Below are 19,330 nucleotides of genomic sequence, written 5' to 3'. Positions count from 1 at the left end.
TGGCACATTTTACTATTTGCCATTATTGCTGTATTTGCCTTTAATATCTGTTCTACATTTAATTACATGGCTGGGATTTAAGCCATGCAACTTTCAGTGTTTTATAACAGCCTTGGAAGCATTATTATAGTTTTGGCACCAACTAAAAAAGGATCTAATGCACATTTAAAATCAGTCACAATTAACCCAGTAAAGTAATAGCATACATTAACGTTGTCAGTCCTGATTATTAGGTTAACCTCCCTTTTAAATAGGTCTCTTGCTTTGGCCTGATCTTACTGAAGACTTTAATATTAGCAAAGCCCAAGCAGCTGTTCGGATTTGTTGGAAGGAGAAGGAACCCCCATCACTTACAAAGTGGAACAATCTAACAGTAGATGTTATTCTGTTAGAAAAGACCCATTATGATTTGGAGGGAAAGAAAGAAAACATATTTGGCCTTGGAGGAATCTAATAGCAACTTTGATCTTAAGGCAACAGCTACAAATTAACCGTGTGACATGCCATTTTGAAACACTTCTTTACAATGCTACTGTGTCCCTTGTAGGTTACAATATAGCAAGGCTGAACAGAAAAGTAGCCATGGTGATTTCTTGTAGCAGATGGGATGTCTGACTCGTGGTGAAGAATTTACTGAAGTAAACCTGTTCAGTTTAGATGCTATTCTGAAACAGACAGAAAGGTAAGGACTATTACTTATGTTTTAGTTTTTTACATTAGTTTTTGTGTGTCCACCGATCCTCTAAATAAAAATAAATATGTTAAAGGGTAGTACAGAGAAGGATTGTGACAAAAGACTCTCTCTTCCAGTGGAAAACTATCATTTATAATAATTATTAAAGCACTTACACATAAAACATACTCATACTAAAGCTACCATATATTTTACCTTGATTGTAACCTTGATTTCTGCAAATCCCATCTGTAATGGGGGAAAAAATTATGCAGGCTGAGTATTAAACATTTTAGAAGAAGAAGAAGAAGAAGAAGAAGAAGAAGAAGAAGAAGAAGAAGAAGAAGAAGAAGAATTTTGTTAAAAAGCACAAGTTTTTGGAACAATTATTAAAGTACTCCAAGTATGCTATACTACTACACAGGGTTTAAAGGGCTGCCATGCTCAATTATTACTAAAAGTACTAATGCTTTTTTATAATAATTCAGAATACAAAGATGCAAGGTATTTCTCTTAATAGAATGGTTTTTGTTCTCCTGGGTTTGTATAAGTAGTTGTTCCGAGCTGTGAGGTCAGACTCCCCACTGGGGATTATTTTTTACAACCCATGCTTGCTCATTATGCATTCCCTATAGACTGACTTTAAATTTGTTTTTAATCTGTGCCTTCAGCCTCATTTTATTTTTTAGTGAGTCACTTTTTGTACTTTTCTTCTATGCTAATCTGCTCTTTGGTTCAAGAAACATGTTTACAAGGGCTAATAGATAAAAAAATCAAAAAAATAAAAGGGGGGGGGGACCACTGATGAGATTAAAGTTAAATTTATAAGAAACTTTAATTAAAAATAAAAACAAATGCTCATCATATTCAAAGACCATATTCAGGGAAATATTTGAGGAAGCACCACTCCATTTCATAAAAGCAGCAATAGTCTTTCAACATTGAACTCTTCCTGCTGGGTAATTTACCTTGACCATGAGTATAATGGAACATTGTATAAAACAGTATTACCATATTTAAGAATGTAACACTAATCCTTTAACAATTATGGGAGCACTTCTGTGTGTTTTATAAGGGTTACACATTATATATAAGGTGCACAGTACACATGATTTACAGTTGAGTATATATAGTTAGTTTTTTTTTTTTTTTTAACAGTAGTATATAAGAAATGTGCATTATACATGAGGCAAGTGTTTTACGAGGGGTTTAACCAATTTTATTTCCATGATATATACAGGATGTGGGTTATGTTTTTTTTGGCTGTGCCACAGGATTTGCTAGCATGTTCACATTTTTGTTTCTTTTTAATCTATTACCAGGGTTTGTTCTTCAGGATGACGTTTCACACCAGAACAGTACAGCTGTCCTACTGGCTCTTGCTGGTCTACATGTTAGCTGTGTGCTGTAAGCTGATGTCCGCTGCAAACCACTTTCCCAGAGGACAGACAGGTAAAGTCCTTACTTCATATTAAGTGCATCAGGGACCAATTAACGAAGGACTTTTTTTTTTTTGTGCCATGGCTTTCAATGCACAACGAAGCAAATAAACAGTTGTTTTTGAACTACTGGTTTGAAAAACAATAAGTCCACAATAAAAACTAAAGATAAAGCTTGTGACTTGTGTTCTCTTCAACTCGCTAGACACATCTTTATATATCAAAGTACAAAAAAAGAGCTAAATAGACCAAGGATTAGAGGATATTGGGCAATTTTAATAATGTGATATATTTTCATAGACCTATAACAGCAATAATCCTCAACACGTTGGTCCCTAAAAGAAATGGAAATAACCATCTCAAGTATTTTAAGTGTGGTCCGATCTGTGGTTTGGTTCACATGACATCCATCTGTGTTTCTGAGATTCAGCCTGTAATGTGCTGTACCGAGCACAATGCTTTGAAAAAGAAAACTGATGAGAACCAACTTCAGTAATAAGCGTGTTAATATGTATGACTTTAGGTAATGGAAGACAACCTAAAAAGGATCATCGTGGCTAAAATTAAGTTCATGGCTAGAGACTAATTGGCACCCACAAGCAAACTGATTCTGGTTTGCATAATTCCTCATTGTGTTCTTCCCTTGTGGCTATGAAATGACCACGTCATGCAAATTATTTAGTGTGCCATGAGTTCAAGCAATCACTTAAAAAAAAAAAAAAACATTAACTATATGTAAAATACGTCCTAATATCAGTGTTTTTCATTATAACAAGGTGACTTTAATCAACATTTAAACGCCTGTAGCATTACAGTGCAAGTGACTGATGCCTTTTTGGTTTTCTTTTTAAAAATTAAACAACTTTCAGGCACCAGAGTTTCAGAGCATAATGCAGAGTATGTTAATTGGAGCATATTTCAGTCTGGACGCACTTTGAAGGTCACATTTACTGTTCTGTGGATCCAGGCTTTAAAAGATAAACATTTTTTAAAATATATATGTAAAAATAGATTCTAGTGTGTTTCACACAGTCTGAACTAAAAAAAGATTATGAAGTAATATATGTACTGGAAATTGAATTCAGGACTTAAGGGTTGTATTGAATTGTATTGTGCTGTAGATTGTTTCCCTCTTTGTTCCCTTGCAATATTTTATATTTCCACTAGGTGGCTCTAAAAGACAAAAAATGGACTGCTCAGCACCTGAAAACAGATGTTGTATAGTTGAAGCAGTATTTAGTGTTTGAATTCCGATACTCATTAATTTAAGTTCAAGTTCAATTAATTAATATGCGTAAGCCTAAGCAGAACATGTGTTACTGACATATATTTATTTTTTTGTACTGTGAATTTAATGCAAAATATGCCATGTTCTGGTTCAGTCACATTAGCTACACTGGCAATCATTGGTGAAGACTGCTAGTATTTTGCACACTAGATCCCACTTTCAAAGTGGAAAAGCAATACAGGCGGAGTAACATATAAAAAGCTTTGGTCACCCATCCAAAGTTCCTTGTATCCTTGTGTAATTAATCTGCCTCCTGATAAAGACAGGATGGAATTTACTATTGTATTAAAAGTCAGTTGATCAATGACACTGTATAAGTTGGCATTGTAGAAAAAAAAGCTTGCTTTTTATCTCATAGAAGGGAAAGGCAGGTGTGTTTAGACATTTTTGCTATTTCAGTATGGCCCAACCTTCACAGACCTCTGTTTTAATAAACCTCGGGAGGTTTTGGAGAGGAAAAAAAAAAACAAGCAGCTGAAATCCATAAGATATTCAGCATATTTTACAAGTACAGTAAGTGCAAGTACAGTGTGTACAGATAGTGGTCTGTCTGTAGCCGTCAGGCATCAGGCATTTATGATGATCACTTGGTTTATTGCTCTTTATTAATGATGGTATTCCTACTGAATTGCTTAGAGATGTGTTTCTACTAACAAATGGTCCACTCCACCCTATCAGTCTCGACAGTGCTTGGCTGAAATCTGCACATTTTCACATCAGCAAGGTGACCTTTTCCAAACAGCTAAACATCTTATTGTTCAAGTGGAATAGATTCCTCCCTATGTATGCAAATCAGTTTAACTCTTGACAATCTTTTTCTCATTTCCGTTGACCAGCCTGTACCTGTATAAACGTATTAAATGGCAGTTTAAATGAGCTGTATCTTAGGTGTCAGAATGTAGCTTGCTACCCATTTAAAGGCAGACATGCAATGTACAGTAAGTCATTGTAGAACACAGGAAGATGCTCTGAAGAAGCATAGTGCTTTCAGATGTATTGATGTCACTGGGCCGTGTGTCAAAACAAAATGAAAAGTATTAAGTACTAAACAGCCAGTATTAGGCTCCTTTATTCCTGACTGACATGTCTGAGAAGGCACGGAGGGTGCATATTATTTGGAAGAGATTTGCGTATAAATGAAGCTCCTGTTCAAAGCCATTCAGCCGTGAGAACAACCTGTTAGATTTGCATAAACTTACTGATTTCGACGATTCAGGGTGTTAAACGGAGATAATGTCAGGGTGATTGATGAGGCACAGGAGACATGACAGTTTGCAAGAAAAGTAGCGAGCAAAATCATTTGCAGCAGAGACAGCATCTTGTGATGTTGTTTAGTGCTTGATAAGAAGACAGAGGAACAGAAATCAGATTTAAATTACTAGGAGATGAAAAAGGATGGAGATGAATCGGCTCGCTCTAGTGGTCACATCCCTTCTTAAATGTGAGTTGCTTATTAAATATTGCACTCCGTAGAGTATCAAAAAAACTGCTTTTCTGTTTGCTTACTGATTTACCATACCATAAATGTGCTCCTAAAACTGTAGTGTTTCAGTTTGCGATTGGGTTTAAATTGAAAAGCATTGAAAGAGTATGAATCCCCATGATCTTATTGGAAAACAGCAGTATCTCATTAGTGTCTAATCATTTTGTTTTTGTAGAGCACTATTTGGTTTACAAGTCCAGCCTGGCCCAATATTTTATTTTTGTAATATCTTGATCCTCATATCTCAATATTGGTCACTTCAGTGGATAATGTACTCAAATTGACAAATGTAAAATGTCTGGCTTGCATAACTGGCAGTTCAGTTATTGACAAAAGAAAGATAAGGTTTTTGGATGATAAATTATACAATAATTCATCCATCGGTGTCTGTCACACAGTAATTCATCCATTGCATCAATGTGTTGTTGGTTTATGGCCACAATGTTTAGGGTTTAAAACAATTCTCACTTGAAATTCAAGCATTTATTCAACCCTGGAATGCAAAATGTTAACATACAAATAATTTCAATATGCAGAGTTTACACCAAAAGATTGATTTTGTGGGAGCTGACTGATGCTGTCTCATGACAAAGACTTTATGCAACACATCGGCAGGCGCTTTCTGATTTCCCCATAGGGGTTTGAGTCATAGATTTTTGCAATACCATAACTGTTGTAAAACCTGTTGTACTATCAAGTAAGGAGTAGCCTATTCAGATTTATTTTAGATGTGTGATGAACTAACCATATTTCAATAAGCTAACACAACTAGTATTTCTTTCCTAATCCAGTTTAGCAGTCTAGTTTTTTTTTATTAGTTTCTTTCCATAGCTTACAGTATAGAGTCTCTGCAGTACATATTACCTGAATCGCTAATAGTTTATAACTGTCCTTATCAATTTCAGAATATGTCAAATTAAACTGATTCTGAGGTGTCAGCATATACGCTATTAAAAGTGATCTATTGTGAATTGGTGTCATGAACTGTCAGATTGTGTAGGGCTGTACCTTTCTTATCTTTGCCTGTTAAAAGGACTCCTGCCTCTGGTAACCTAATTAAGTCAATGGAAATCTACAACACTTTGAAACGTGGCATCACAGCCACAAGGCATGCCATGTCTACAATGGGAAGGCCTTCATTTTGGAGAAACTTTAACAGTTTGTACTAGCTTACAGTTTTCTTTAGTTTTATGGGATCTATTATTTATATCCTTATCCAATCAAATTAATTTTTTTGTGCTTTTTCACATTTAATAATATGTTACTAACAAAACATATAGACGATATAGACGCATTATGCATTAAAAAAATATCTTGTGTGACTGGGGCTGAGGGACAGGGTCCCACCTTTCTCATGTTTCAATTGGATCACAGCATTGTCCAATTAAGGATCTAGAAAATAGAACCGCACAATTGAGTTGTCGTTTTATAGTGTGGCTAGGGCTCTCTCAATCACTGTACCACACTTAAATTGAGCACGGTTCGGCCTTTGGATTTGTGCACTTGCCAGTCCGTGAGATAAGATTAATAATGATTCTGTTTCATATTCTTCTTCTCTGCAAGAGTGACATTTAGAGTGTTTGTGTGTGAGTGCCACTAAATGCAACAGGACATCAGCAGCATTGTGTTGCTGTTCAGTATGTTTATACCACTGATGATGACACTTTGCTTCTTTCCAGCAGGAGCCATGAAACAGAGCAGCTAAATATGGTCCCTATGGCATATATTGTTTTCCAAGTAGGCCTACTTAAAATGTCCCTCAACAGAAGCCCGCTCTGCCCCAGGGTATTCTTGAGTTATCCACGGAAGAGCATTTGATTCTCATTTTTCTTTTTCAAAGGCATCTGTGCTTAGCATGACCAAATGCAATTTGGTTCAGATGTAGTCTGCTTATAAAAAATGAGCAAATAGTTACACTTAACTCCTCTGGCCTCAAAGCGCCTCTGCATTCTGTGCTATCACACTGATAATGGTAATGATTGGCAGTACGAAAGGCTGGCCTAGTCAATGAAGGGTATTAAAAACAATTGTAATTTCTTACTGTACAGGCAGTACGTAATGCCTAGCAACAAACCTCATGTACTACATTTCAGAAGTCAAGACTAAAATGTACAAGCTCATTACATCTAAGTAATTAGTTTACTCGTGCATTTGAGGAGATGAAAAGATCTCCTGCATTTGACTGCAAGATTCTTACAGTTTTAGATATACTGTAGAGGTGCTGTATATATCTGCACGGTTATACAGTTTGTGTTTGTGAAGCAATTTTATTTTTTGAGGGGGTACAACAGCAGGGACTAAACTTGGTAAGTCAGGCCGAAATGAAGGAGGGGAGGGGAATCACTTTTAACAGCCTTTCGCTTATCATCTCAAAGCACTCAACAATATGTATCTTCAGAGCAGGTTCACTGTCTGCCTTTGTTTTAACAATGCTGTGTCCCTTTCCTGGGACCTCGTTTGAGCTCAATACAGCCCCGTTTTATAAAATTGCATTTAAATGCAAATTTCACTTGCTTCCCATGATGTCAGAAAGCCGCGGTGATAAGAACAAAAAAACAGACACCCCCACCAACTCGCAGCCTAGTGATTAAGTGTGGTTCTATGGTTCTATGGTTTATTCAAGGTTATCAAAACTTCATCACAGTACAGAGTAGTCTTTTCTAAGCTTACTCTTGCTTAAAAGTCAACCAGTGCTTACTTGCTGGCAATGACACGTTTATAGTACGTTCAACATAAATTGGTAAAATATATTTGGAGAATGTCTTATTTGACAAAACATGTATGTCTAGGCCTATGATGATGATGATGATAATAATAATAATAATAATAATAATAATAATAATAATAATAATAATAATAATAATAATAATAATAATAATATATATATAATAAATAGTATTATATATATATATATATATATATATATATATATATATATATATATATATATATAATTTAAATTGAAAAAGATTACTGGCATTTGTGATGACTCTTATACAATATATATTCGTCAATGCATTTTATGCATTTTCCCAATGCATTTTAACAAACAAGTTGTCAAATAAGTTTACTTCTGTTTTATAAAATATGAAGCTGTATATATTGTCTATCTGATATGCAAAGTGTTATAATGTAGAAAAAAAGTTCACTGCCTTTTTTTTTTTTTTGCCATATTTTGCTTCTTTGTGCTTAAACAGATAAACAATGACCAGCATTTCTGCAGTGTAGCTCATTCTATTCAGTCTTATGTAACATCTATCTGGTAAAACATGCTCCATTTTATGGTAGGTTTACATACATAACAGAATGCTTAGCCACACTGGGGACAGGCAGGATAAAGAGTAATCCATGACCGCTATGGATAGCTGAGGAGATAAGACTAGAAACTGCTGGGATGAAAAAACAGGAGGAGAGTGAAGAAATGCTACTTTTAGTCCGTGGAATGAGCAGAATGGCTTTAGAGAGAAAAAGGCAAACACACTTTAAACCTGTGATGGAAAAAGGTCATTCTTCAAAACAAAAGCTGTGTAATGGAAAGACGGTGGATTAGGATTGTTTGCAGACTTGAGCAGTGGTATTGCATCCGAGAGGCAGAATTAAAAAGCTGCAATTGGGGTTATTTTTAAATAAAGTTATAAATCTTTGGCACACATTCTTTTGGTGTTGGAACTCAATGTAACAAGTTACTGTGCAAGTGTTATTGGCAAGTTACTTTTTTTCTGAAAAGAGAAACACCCCCATATTATTACAAGAGCAGAAATACATTTAAGAATAGAGGGGTCCTGTAGCTTCAATGGGTGTGTTCCACTTATTTGAGTTATCACTCAGGAGCAGGGATGATTACTGTACACATGGACCAAACCTGTGAGTGTTGTACAGTAACTCAGGTAATGACAAGCTGGTGCAGTCACAGTTTGCACAGACACCCTGGAAAATGGCAGCTGTTCAGTTTTTGTAACATTGTGGTTTGAAAATAATCTGGCTCATCTTTATTTTAGAAAATATATAATGTTCTGCCTCTGTACCACAATCTGTTATTTAGTCTTCTGAAAATCCTATTGCTGAAATATTTGTATTAAATGTGCAGAAACAGGAATATGGAAGACCCATTTTCCACTATATATACATGGCTTTTTCTGTGTGCTTAGAATACAAATGGAGTAGCATGAGCTGACAGCTCTCCAAGAGCTTGTTAAATGTTGCCATGCTCATAAAATATGTATTGTTTTTTCTGTGTTATCAAGAGATGTATTATGTCTATCAGAATTTTGTAAAACACTGATTGTGAATTTGCAAAATAAATAGACTGTATTTAATATCAATGAAGTGTTATTGGAGGATGTGGTTTGCTGCGAAGCCTTTCACATGAGAAAATGTGTGAAACACACCAGCTCAGGAGTTAAGATGCGAGGCCCTCTCAAAAATGATGACAGGGCCTGAATTAAATGAACGTTCATGTCTCAGTAAAATTGTTACTTCCTCTACTTGTGGGCTTGTTGTGTACTAGCATACATACAGTGACTGAAAGATGAAGTCACACTCCTAGTTCAATTACAGGATTATTGATTAAATGTAATTTAAATACTATTAATTAGATTGTTATCAATGAGATGTATTAATGAGGCATATGCCAAATGTTTGTGGTGGTGTATACTTTTGAAAGTTGTAGGGCATAACTCTTAGGGGTAGATGTACTAAAGTGTTTTGCACCTGTCGCAAACCAGTCGGCAGTCTCGGATGAAATGTACTAAACAAGCGCAGTGCTGTTAGCAACTTTTTAAGGAATGCTTTGTGGCAGCAGTTTTTCTTTGCGGTTCAACCTTAGATAAATGTGAAATTATGGGCTGGAGATCTCGCTAAGATAACGCAAATAATATTTAAATTAGTATATTGCGGCTCTCTTCATTAACATATTTTTTCTTAGTACATACAACAAAATGTGCACTTTGCGAATTGCAAAATGCAAACTGCGGTATGTTTGCACTGCGACTGGCCCATCTTAGTACATCTACCCCTTAGTGTACTAAAGGCAAGTTTGACAGCTTTAGCATATTTGTAATTGGCAATTTTTATAAAATGAGGTTGCTGTAGATGTTTACATACATACATAGTTTTACGTACTAATACCTACAGTACTTTTTTCCCAAGCTGCTGAAGCTTGCAGTCAAGAGCCCAGCCAGGGAGGTCTCAGTCAGGACCATAGTGGCCAGTGGAGTGTGATGAAACAAACAGGACTTACACCATGCTTGCACGGCTCACATTGTACTCCACACGCCACTGCTTTTACTATGTTCAAATTCTTTGACTGTTTGTTACATTTCCCTACCCCTTATTCAGGTAGCTGTTCATGTATAAACTTCCGTCCGTTCAGACTGTAGGCTGTTAACCACACCTTCTTATTCCACTCGTCTGGTTCCAATTCTTATTTGAATTCATTTTAAATATAAACTACTTTATATCATTCCACATTCGAGATTCATCCACTGGAAAGCACCTTTCTTTGCTGTCATGTGTAAGGTCCAAACTTGTCTCTGTGGTTCTTTGTAGGGGATTTGTATAGCTACTGGTATCTGTTAGCTAAAACCGTGCTCTTCCGCCTGATTAATGATGTTAATTAGCACAGGGATTTATTTTAATTTCTGTTTAACCATAATAAATAGGTAGGTGGCATTCTCAGTATACCAGTATGTTAATTAACATTATTTATATTTAATAATTTGTACCATTAGTTGATGAAGAAATACAGGTAGCCTTTTGAAAAAAAACAAAAAAAAAACAATGAAACATACCAGTTGAAGGCTTCTGAAATAAATAAATACATATTTTTAATGATTTCTTCATGAAAAGAATAGTTCTTTGGATTGTAGGTGCATGGTTTGTTGTAGCGTCCGCTGTTTCACTACATATTTGAATTGTTTCTCTCTCAGGCTATCACCAGGTCAAACAGGGGACTTGTGAAGTTGTTGCTATACACCGGTGCTGCAATAAAAATAAGATCGAGGAGCGATCCCAAACGGTCAAGTGCTCCTGCTTTCCAGGACAGGTTGCAGGTACAACGAGAGCAAGGCCTTCATGTGTAGAAGGTAAATGTTTAAGGGTTTTTCATTCCAAATCCTCATCTCATCTCGTAAATACATTGTGTTTCGTAAATTATGTGAACGCTAATGTGGATGAACCAAAGCTCAATTACAGTACCAGTTTGCTAGATTGAGGCCCAGGACTCAATGATATGAGGTGTTTAGGTCATTTCTGAGGTGTGCTTGCAGACCTCTATGGGGAAGTTTGAAGAATAGTTGTATTGTGTCTTCCTTTTGTAAGTGCCATGGTTCTCTTGGGAACAAAAGTCTGCATTTAATATCATCAGCATTCACAGACTGGCAACGGTGCATATATGTGTCATTGTAAGCAGACGAGGCTTTTAAAAATCCATGACAAATTATGGAACAGCAGTCAGAACAATTTAAATGCAAATGTATAGTGAAGAGAAACATACTGGTGCTTCAGCAAGTAACTACTGAAAAATGATGCTGTTCTTTTGAGAGATGTATAGCAGCACTGCAAAGGTGAATTACATTTCTACAGCCTGTCTAGTTCTTTTGCTTAAGGGTTATTTTAGAAATTCTTTCAGGTACTGCTCCTATACAAATAAAATCCACATTCTATCCCATGGTTATCATCTTAAAAAAGATTGTTTCTTCATTTTGTGTATTTCATGAGAACCATAGCTTCCATCATCAATGAATATTTTCACACTTTTATTATTTATTTGACCTTCTCTTTCAACTTTTATATGATCAGATTTGAGATGCTGACACTTTATTTTCCAGGTGTCTTTCCACCTGCATCATTTTACAGCCTCCTTTTGCTCTGTACTGAATAGACCAGGAGATTCTATGACAATTGAGGGTGGGGTTTAACTTGTGCAACAGAGCTTCAGAAAAATATTTGAGTACTAAACAAAGTATTAAATTCAATTCTCTTACCCTGTATAAACCCCTTTCTTCTGTTGAAGATCTTGGGCTCTTTGTTTGTATTGTTCACTTCAATGCACATATTTCAAAGAGTGTTAGAGCAGTAAAAGTTGCTGTTGTTTACTGGTGCCAATACATGTCTTTGCTGTAGCTCAGTTGCACTCCAGTGGTCTAGCTGCAATCAGGCCCTGTGGTTTACTGCAGAGGGAGAAAAGCAAGAAGAGAACCAAATGATCTTTAACAAAAGAAAAGGGAGACCAGTGCTAATGTTAATAAGTAATATAGTAATCTATATATATATTGTTCTAGGGCGGCATGGTGGCATGGTGGTTAGCGCTGCTGCCTCACAGTGCAGAGGGTCCTCGGTTTGATTTCAGCCTAGGGGTCTGTCTGTGTGGAGTCTGCATGTTCTCCCTGTGTTCGCGTAGGGTTTTCTCTGTGTACTCCGGTTTCTCCCACAGTCCAAAGACATGCTGTTCATGTTGATTGGTCACTCTAAATTGCCCTATGTGTGGTGCCCTGCAATGGACTGGCATCCCATTCAGGGTGTAGTCCTGCCTTGCGCCCTGTGTCTGCCGGGTTAGGCTCCGGCTCACCGCGACCCTGTAAAGAATTAAGAGGATAATGGATGGATAGATTTGTTCTGTAGCTATACATACTGTGGTCACCAAAAGTTTTTTTTTAGAGGTCAGAAATGAAATCAAGCAAATATTGGCACATTAAGCACAGACTCCCTAGCCTACAAATTCAACGCACAGACTGTAAATGCTGTAACAGTTTTGAACACATTATGCTTTTACATATTATTACAAAATTACAGCAAAAGACCACATGTTTGTTTTTCTATTAGTTTGGCATGTTGCACATTGGTGATGTTTTTGGCTGTGCAGTACCACTTTCTAAAGTGCCGTAACACTTTGGCCAGTGGAGGGTGCTTGCACCATTCCTTTCTATAGTATTCTGTAATAGCTTCAGCATAGAGCCAGATCATCTAAAACCTTTTTACGATTTTTTTTTTCCCTTCAAATTCTCATTTATTATAAAAAAAATTAAAAAATAGGAAGAAAAGTACATAATTACTATATTCCATTTCAATATATGCCAAAGATAAGATGCTGTGGCTCAACTAATCTACATTTTATTAACCTGTGTCAAATTCAGTATTACTGGCACAGATCAATACCAGTCTTTATCAGATCATTTCAAGGTTTTTTGACGTTTTATTAAGGCTGCAGAAATAATCTAATACAATACGTTCAGTGGTTTTAGATTGGTATCTAAGAGACTTGGTGCTTAACTCAACAAAAGATTATACTGTAGTATATTTTAAATCTACCCACTCTTATTAAGGCTTTCTTCATTTGTAATTATGTCAAACAGTAAAGTTGCATATCAGTATAGTTATTTTTTTTTGCAAACCTATTACACTTTACTTGAACCTAGAGTGACTATCATTTTTGAAAGAGATGTATTTTATTGCTCAACAATGAGATTGAGCAACTGGAACAGCTTGATCCATACGATAGAATCCTGTTTTGAGAATCAGCAATAAGCTGCTTCATCCTTCCATGTACAACTGATAACATATATTACATGATAGGTAGCAGTGTGCGTCACCCAGTTTTGCTTCTAATATACAATTACAAGCGCAAACATAGTCTCCTAGTATGTTGCGTTTATCATATATGTATATAGGTGCCATATATATATATATATATATATATATATATATATATATATATATATATATATATATATATATATATATATAGATATAGTATTACATGTCATTATATATAGTCATCCTTTTAACATACATGACATTTCTTGCTGCTGCTGTTATTATTGTTATATATGTTTTCTATTTCTGTAGAGCTAGTATGTTGAACAATTGTAGTAATAAGAGTGTCCACTTGATGTCACAAATATTTCAACAAAAAATAGGCAAAGAAATGTTTTGGTTTGATTTCAAAACCATTTAATGCTTTTGAAGCTTTCAAAAAAACAAACAAACAAAAAAAACACAGGTATAGAAAACTTACAATGCCTAGTGTTCAATTTACTGGTAATTAAAAACCCATATGCATAAAATATCAAATATAATTATAATGCGTTTATTTATTTTTTGTTGTCATTCAGAATGGATATAGGCATGCATTCTGTGTGCTGCATGAAAAAAAAAATGGTGTCTTCATTTTTTCAAATGTGAGATAACATTTGTCAATCAAAAAATTCTAAAATTGCATAAGCTGTTAGTCTTGGCAACATCTTTCATCCTGACACGATCAGTGACATTTCTCTGTGTTTTTACCAGTCCAGTAAATTCCAGCAGACTAAATATGGAACACAGTTCTGACATTTTGTACATTTCACCTCAAGAGCTCATTAGCTGTGCTGGAGTATTCCCAGTACACAGCACACATTGCATTAAACTACATCAAGTGGATATGCTGAACTAAATCAGATACAATACGGTACTGGCATCCTGTGTGCCAGGTCTTTGTAGTCATAAATCACTTTTGGGATTTATACTAATTCTTTGAACTTTGTCTTTATAGGGCATGCTAAGAAGTTTGTCTAGTTTTTGTTTTACTAATTTTATTTATCGATGTGAATCTTTGAAAAACAAAACTATAAGACCATAGCCCTGTCCCTGTAACAGCGTACTGTATATGGTTGGCTGGTCTCAATTTAATGAATCAGATAAATGTTTGTAATAAACACAAGCAACAAAACAAAGCATACAGGTTTTTGGACTCAAGTGTATCAAGCATGTCTGTGGTTTTATATGTACAATTTTAAGTGTAAAACTATTTAAATTAGGCACATTACCAAGAGGGATTGTGTGTCTTTAGTGTTAACCTATTTTCTGTGATTAGCCAGTTAACTATTCAAACAAACATTGGGCCATTGCATTCCTCCATCTACTTGAATATCTTTTGCAGCTTTAAATCAATATGAAACTGGGTCCACAGACCAGTGGAGTTTAAAACAAATGCATTTAATGTAGATTTCAACCTTTAGTAGTCAGGACTGTAATCTTTGTGGCTCGCGGTGGCGCATCCAGTTGAAGTGCTCCACATGAAGTGCACTATGTGCCCTATAGTCAGGGGATCGCCGGTTCAAGTTCAGGCTATGTCACAGCCGACCGTGACCAGGAGTTCCTAGGGAGTGGCGCACAATTGGCCGCGTGCTGCCTGGGTAGGGAGGGCTTAGGTCGGCCGGGGTATCCACGGCTCACCGTGCATCAGCAACCCCCGTGGCCAATAGGACGCCTGTGGTTCTGCAGTAGAGCCGCCAGATCTGTGTTGTCCTCCAGCACTATAGGTCTGGTGGCCTTGCTTAGTATAGGGTCACAAAAAATAAGGACTACCTCTTCATTTTTTCTATCGCCAGGAATTTGTTTTTGCAGAAACATAAAACAACTGAACTGTGACATCTGGTGGTCCTGACACAACAAACAAACAAACAAACAAAAACGGCAATTTGAATTCATTTCTCTCTGCTACTATCAGTATTGTAAAGTTTACTAACTCTGGCGTTTTTTATGTGTTAGCCTCCATAGTGCTGCAGAAGTGGTGGTGTCAAATGCATCCGTGTCAAGACGGCGAGGAGTGTAAAGTGCTTCCCGATCTCACAGGGTGGTCCTGCAGCACTGGTAACAAGGTCAAGACAACGAAGGTAAGACCTGAAAACCATAGCTAGATCAGTTCAATAGAGGAGTCGCTTATCAAACCATCTTCAATGGCACTACACAGGAGGCAGTTACATGCTTTCACAGTTACGTGTTACGTAAGCACTGGAATCAGTGATGCCATAATTATATTCCTTCTCTTTTTTCTTATAATTTTATCACAGAAGTGGTGTAAAAGGGTAATCTTTTGCTAGCATAGTAAAAAAAGATCTACGCAGAAACGACAATAGGAAGTGATAGGGAACACGCATCTCACCAAACAGGTAAGAAATTAAATACAGAGGAACGTCGCATATCTGACCTTCACATAACCACCCTGATCAATGAACCGCCTTGCTAAATAAATAAATAAATAAATATTAAAAGTAGGCTATGAGAGTAATGGAAATGGAAGCAAATGCAGCTTCCACGATGGAAACAGAAAGAAAGTGCTATAGCAATCAGCCTTATGGTGCGTTCCCCTTTAAGAGAGGTGGGCTGTGTGTGTGTGTGTGTGTGTGTGTGTGTGTGTGTGTGTGTGTGTGTGTGTGTGTCCGTCAGCTGCGTGTAGCAGTGACGTTTCAATTCACCAGTTGAGAAAGTTTTTTTTTTTTTTTGTGCAATGTGTTTATATGATGGAGCGCACACTTGCACATATTGGCAGCATGTTGTTGTAGCTTTTAAATGCATTTGAATTAAACTAAGCAAGCTTCATAAACGCACTGCTGTTTGTTTAAAGTAGCCAAAGCAATATTCAAACCGAGCTGCTTATTGGCTGTTGGCAATATCAAGGGAGAGTGCAAAGTACCTTGACAGAGATATGAAGAAAGCAGAAACCAGGGAGGCAGGGACTTCTAGAGTTAAGAAAGAAACCATCGGTTGCAGGCTACTGTACATTTACTGTTTTGTTTTTTGTGTTTTTTATTTTTTTAAAGCTTTGCGTGGAGATGGCTTATAGCTAACAGAATAGCAACACTGTGTGTCTGTAGCTTAATTAATCTTGTTTACGTTTGCTTACTTTTAAAGCAAAAAATGTCCCCATGTTTAAAGCAGTTTGCGTGTTGTTTTTGTCTATTTATGGATGTGTAAATGCTTTTTCTATAGATGTTTGCAAATCCAACTTTTTCACATATCCGCCTATACCCCAGTATACAGGGGGTCGGATATGCAATGTTGTACTGTCATTATGGAAATGTAGGTGATATCACTTATCCTTTTAAAATAAGATTGTTTTGAAGAGACATTTTATGTTATCAACTATATTCAGCTCTCCCAATATTTATGATAATTTGACTTTTACAGTGTAAATGAATCTCTCATGCGAGATTGACACAAAGACGGCTGTAGTGGGTGACGTCAGACCAGAACCAGGAACAAACACAAAATAAACAGAGAGGTGGAGTTTGGTGAGGCTGAGCGATTGCTTTCGCTCAGCATTTAATAATGAACAAACAGAAAATAAAAGGTTGTAAAGACAAACAAAAACACAGGACACGGCACTTTCGCCAAAATAAAGAGACAAACAAAACGTACTACACAGACAAACACGGTGAGCTGATATTTTAACTATTATTACGATTATTACCACCGTCTCCAATTCCGGTCTCCACTCACCGAACACACAACCCCGAGTGGGTGAAAACATGCTGCTTTTATGCAGCTGTACCGAGACTCGATTGCTAATCAATCATTCAATTGGAGTTGCAGTACAACTGCATGTGAATTAATAAAGTGCAATTCCCCGTGCTCACATATTATTACATTTTACCTGCACGTGAAGTGCTGTGCAATCCTCGTGCCTAAGTACAAACATAAATTTTAAACAACTCGTGTTCCACAGACCATTATATCCCGTGTACCAATGACTTTTTGGATGCATTTTGAACATTAATATGATAATACATCACCCTGCTCTTGCAAAGTTAAAGGGCTATTCACACTACTTGGTTGCTTCACATTGCTTCTTTGTGATATAGAATGCTTCCCTTGTTTATAGTCTATACTAGTAGTGGTGCAGTAATATTAAATAAGAAGGTGGGTCAGTTTAATTCAAAACACCAGGCTCTGCTTTTGTGAGAAGTAGACACAAGCTTTTCACACCACACACACACACACACACACATCAACAGGAGTTTTTCTCAAGAGGCTCTAGTCTGAAAACTGGGACATCAGATACTGATTCTTGGAAGTTCTTATGTAATATGTTCTCATGTTTAGAAATGCTTAACAGTCGTTACCCCAAAATCTAACAATATTCTTATCTTGTCTTCTTAGGTGACGCGGTAGCAAGAAAACTCACAGATCCTTCTGGTGTGAAACCCTGCACACTTTACCTTAAGTTCCCTGGCTCAACAGAACCAGCTTGTTTGTCTGCAAAAAAAAAAAAAAAAAAAATAGACAATAAAACTAGTAGGGCCTTTTGCAAATGGGACAGAAGAATGACTATGGGACAGCTCAATGACTAATCACACTTGGATACTAAAATTGGAGAGATGAAGAAAAAGAAGCAGAGGAAATTGATTCAAAATAGCCCTCAAGTTTAACTTTCCTAAGGACCCATGAATTCTTTTGGATGACAGTTTTAATACTAAAGCAGTTACATTGTGTATGGAAGGAAATGCAATGCCTGGTATATCCATAAAGCATTTCAGGTGTAGGCGCATCCTTGGAGTACCTTTATACCCTTCCTGTAAGATTTTGGATGATAATGTTACACTGTATAGAATAGAAATTTAACACAAAAAACTGAACTTGAATCCCAGTAAAACTGACTGGTGCAGATCTCAAGATGCCACAGGGGTGTGTAGAAATAACTAAGGGATCACATATATATTTTGCAACAAATTATTCTTAAATGGCTCATGTGGGTCAAGTCCTTCCATGAAATGTTTCCAGCAAATCATATCCCAGCTACAATTAAACTTACAAATAGGATCATAAAACAACATTAAAAATTCATATAAGATATTTGCACTAGTTGAAACTGTTTTCTGATTTATTTTTATTTTTATTACTAGCTATTCCATGTCCTTTTGGTGTTAATGTCGTTATATCAAATTAAAGAACATATTTTATAATAAGTATTATAAGATTTATCTACACTACTGTAACTCTAAATCTATCCCTCTGGGTGTTTTTGCTAAAGGGTGATATATGATTTCCTCATAGTCTTACCTCATAATGTATGATTGAGTGTTTTTGCATTATGGCTGATGGAGCAAGCTAAGTTTTAGCGCAGCTATGTTTTAGTTCTATACCCAGAACCACAAACATCCCACATTTCTTGTGGTTGTGTGTAGATGCTTCTTCAACAAGTGCACGGGTGCAGTTTACATTATAAACAAACAAGTAAGTAAAAAGGAAAAAAGAAAGGCAGCGCTTTAAATTAAAGGGCAAAAATAACAATGTAATTACAATGTTATAACTGGGTAACTACCAAATTGTGTCTGGTCTTACATGAACTATGGTGTAATTACATGATCTTCTGAACAACATTTTGTTTTTTGATAAAATTACATAAAATAGCAGTGTTCAGGTCAATTCTGTGTAATTGCACTGTAGTTATAGTGTAAGAGCAGACACCATTGGTAGTTAGATTATAGCAATGTCATTACATAGTTATTTGTATCCCATGATGTAAAACTATCAAAAGGAATTAATTTTTTGATGGCCACTTTTCATTAATTATTGCCAACCTGTTTAACAACTAGCTTGTTAAATGTTTTCAGTGTTTTTAGTTACAGTATTGTATAGTTACCTATTTATAAACGATTAACTGTTGTTTTAAAAATGCATTTAAAAAT

At 36.1% G+C, this 19,330-nt stretch overlaps 1 protein-coding gene across 1 annotated transcript; it reads left to right on the top strand.

Annotated features, from left to right (window-relative positions):
- Positions 1 to 593: 593 nt before the first annotated feature.
- Positions 594 to 18,912, top strand: LOC121298322 (chemokine-like protein TAFA-4). The gene is made up of 5 exons (XM_041225382.1): positions 594 to 682; positions 1,996 to 2,125; positions 10,811 to 10,966; positions 15,411 to 15,535; positions 17,802 to 18,912. Exons 2-5 carry the CDS (start codon positions 2,011 to 2,013, stop codon positions 17,811 to 17,813), a joined length of 408 nt encoding a protein of 135 aa, XP_041081316.1. The 5' UTR covers positions 594 to 682; positions 1,996 to 2,010; the 3' UTR covers positions 17,814 to 18,912.
- The last annotated feature ends 418 nt before the right edge of the window (positions 18,913 to 19,330 follow it).

This window comes from Polyodon spathula, chromosome 23 (genome assembly GCF_017654505.1).
Source record: "Polyodon spathula isolate WHYD16114869_AA chromosome 23, ASM1765450v1, whole genome shotgun sequence".
NCBI classification, from domain to species: domain Eukaryota; kingdom Metazoa; phylum Chordata; class Actinopteri; order Acipenseriformes; family Polyodontidae; genus Polyodon; species Polyodon spathula.
Note: the sequence above shows the minus strand (reverse complement) of the source record. Positions and strands in the feature narration are given on the sequence as shown.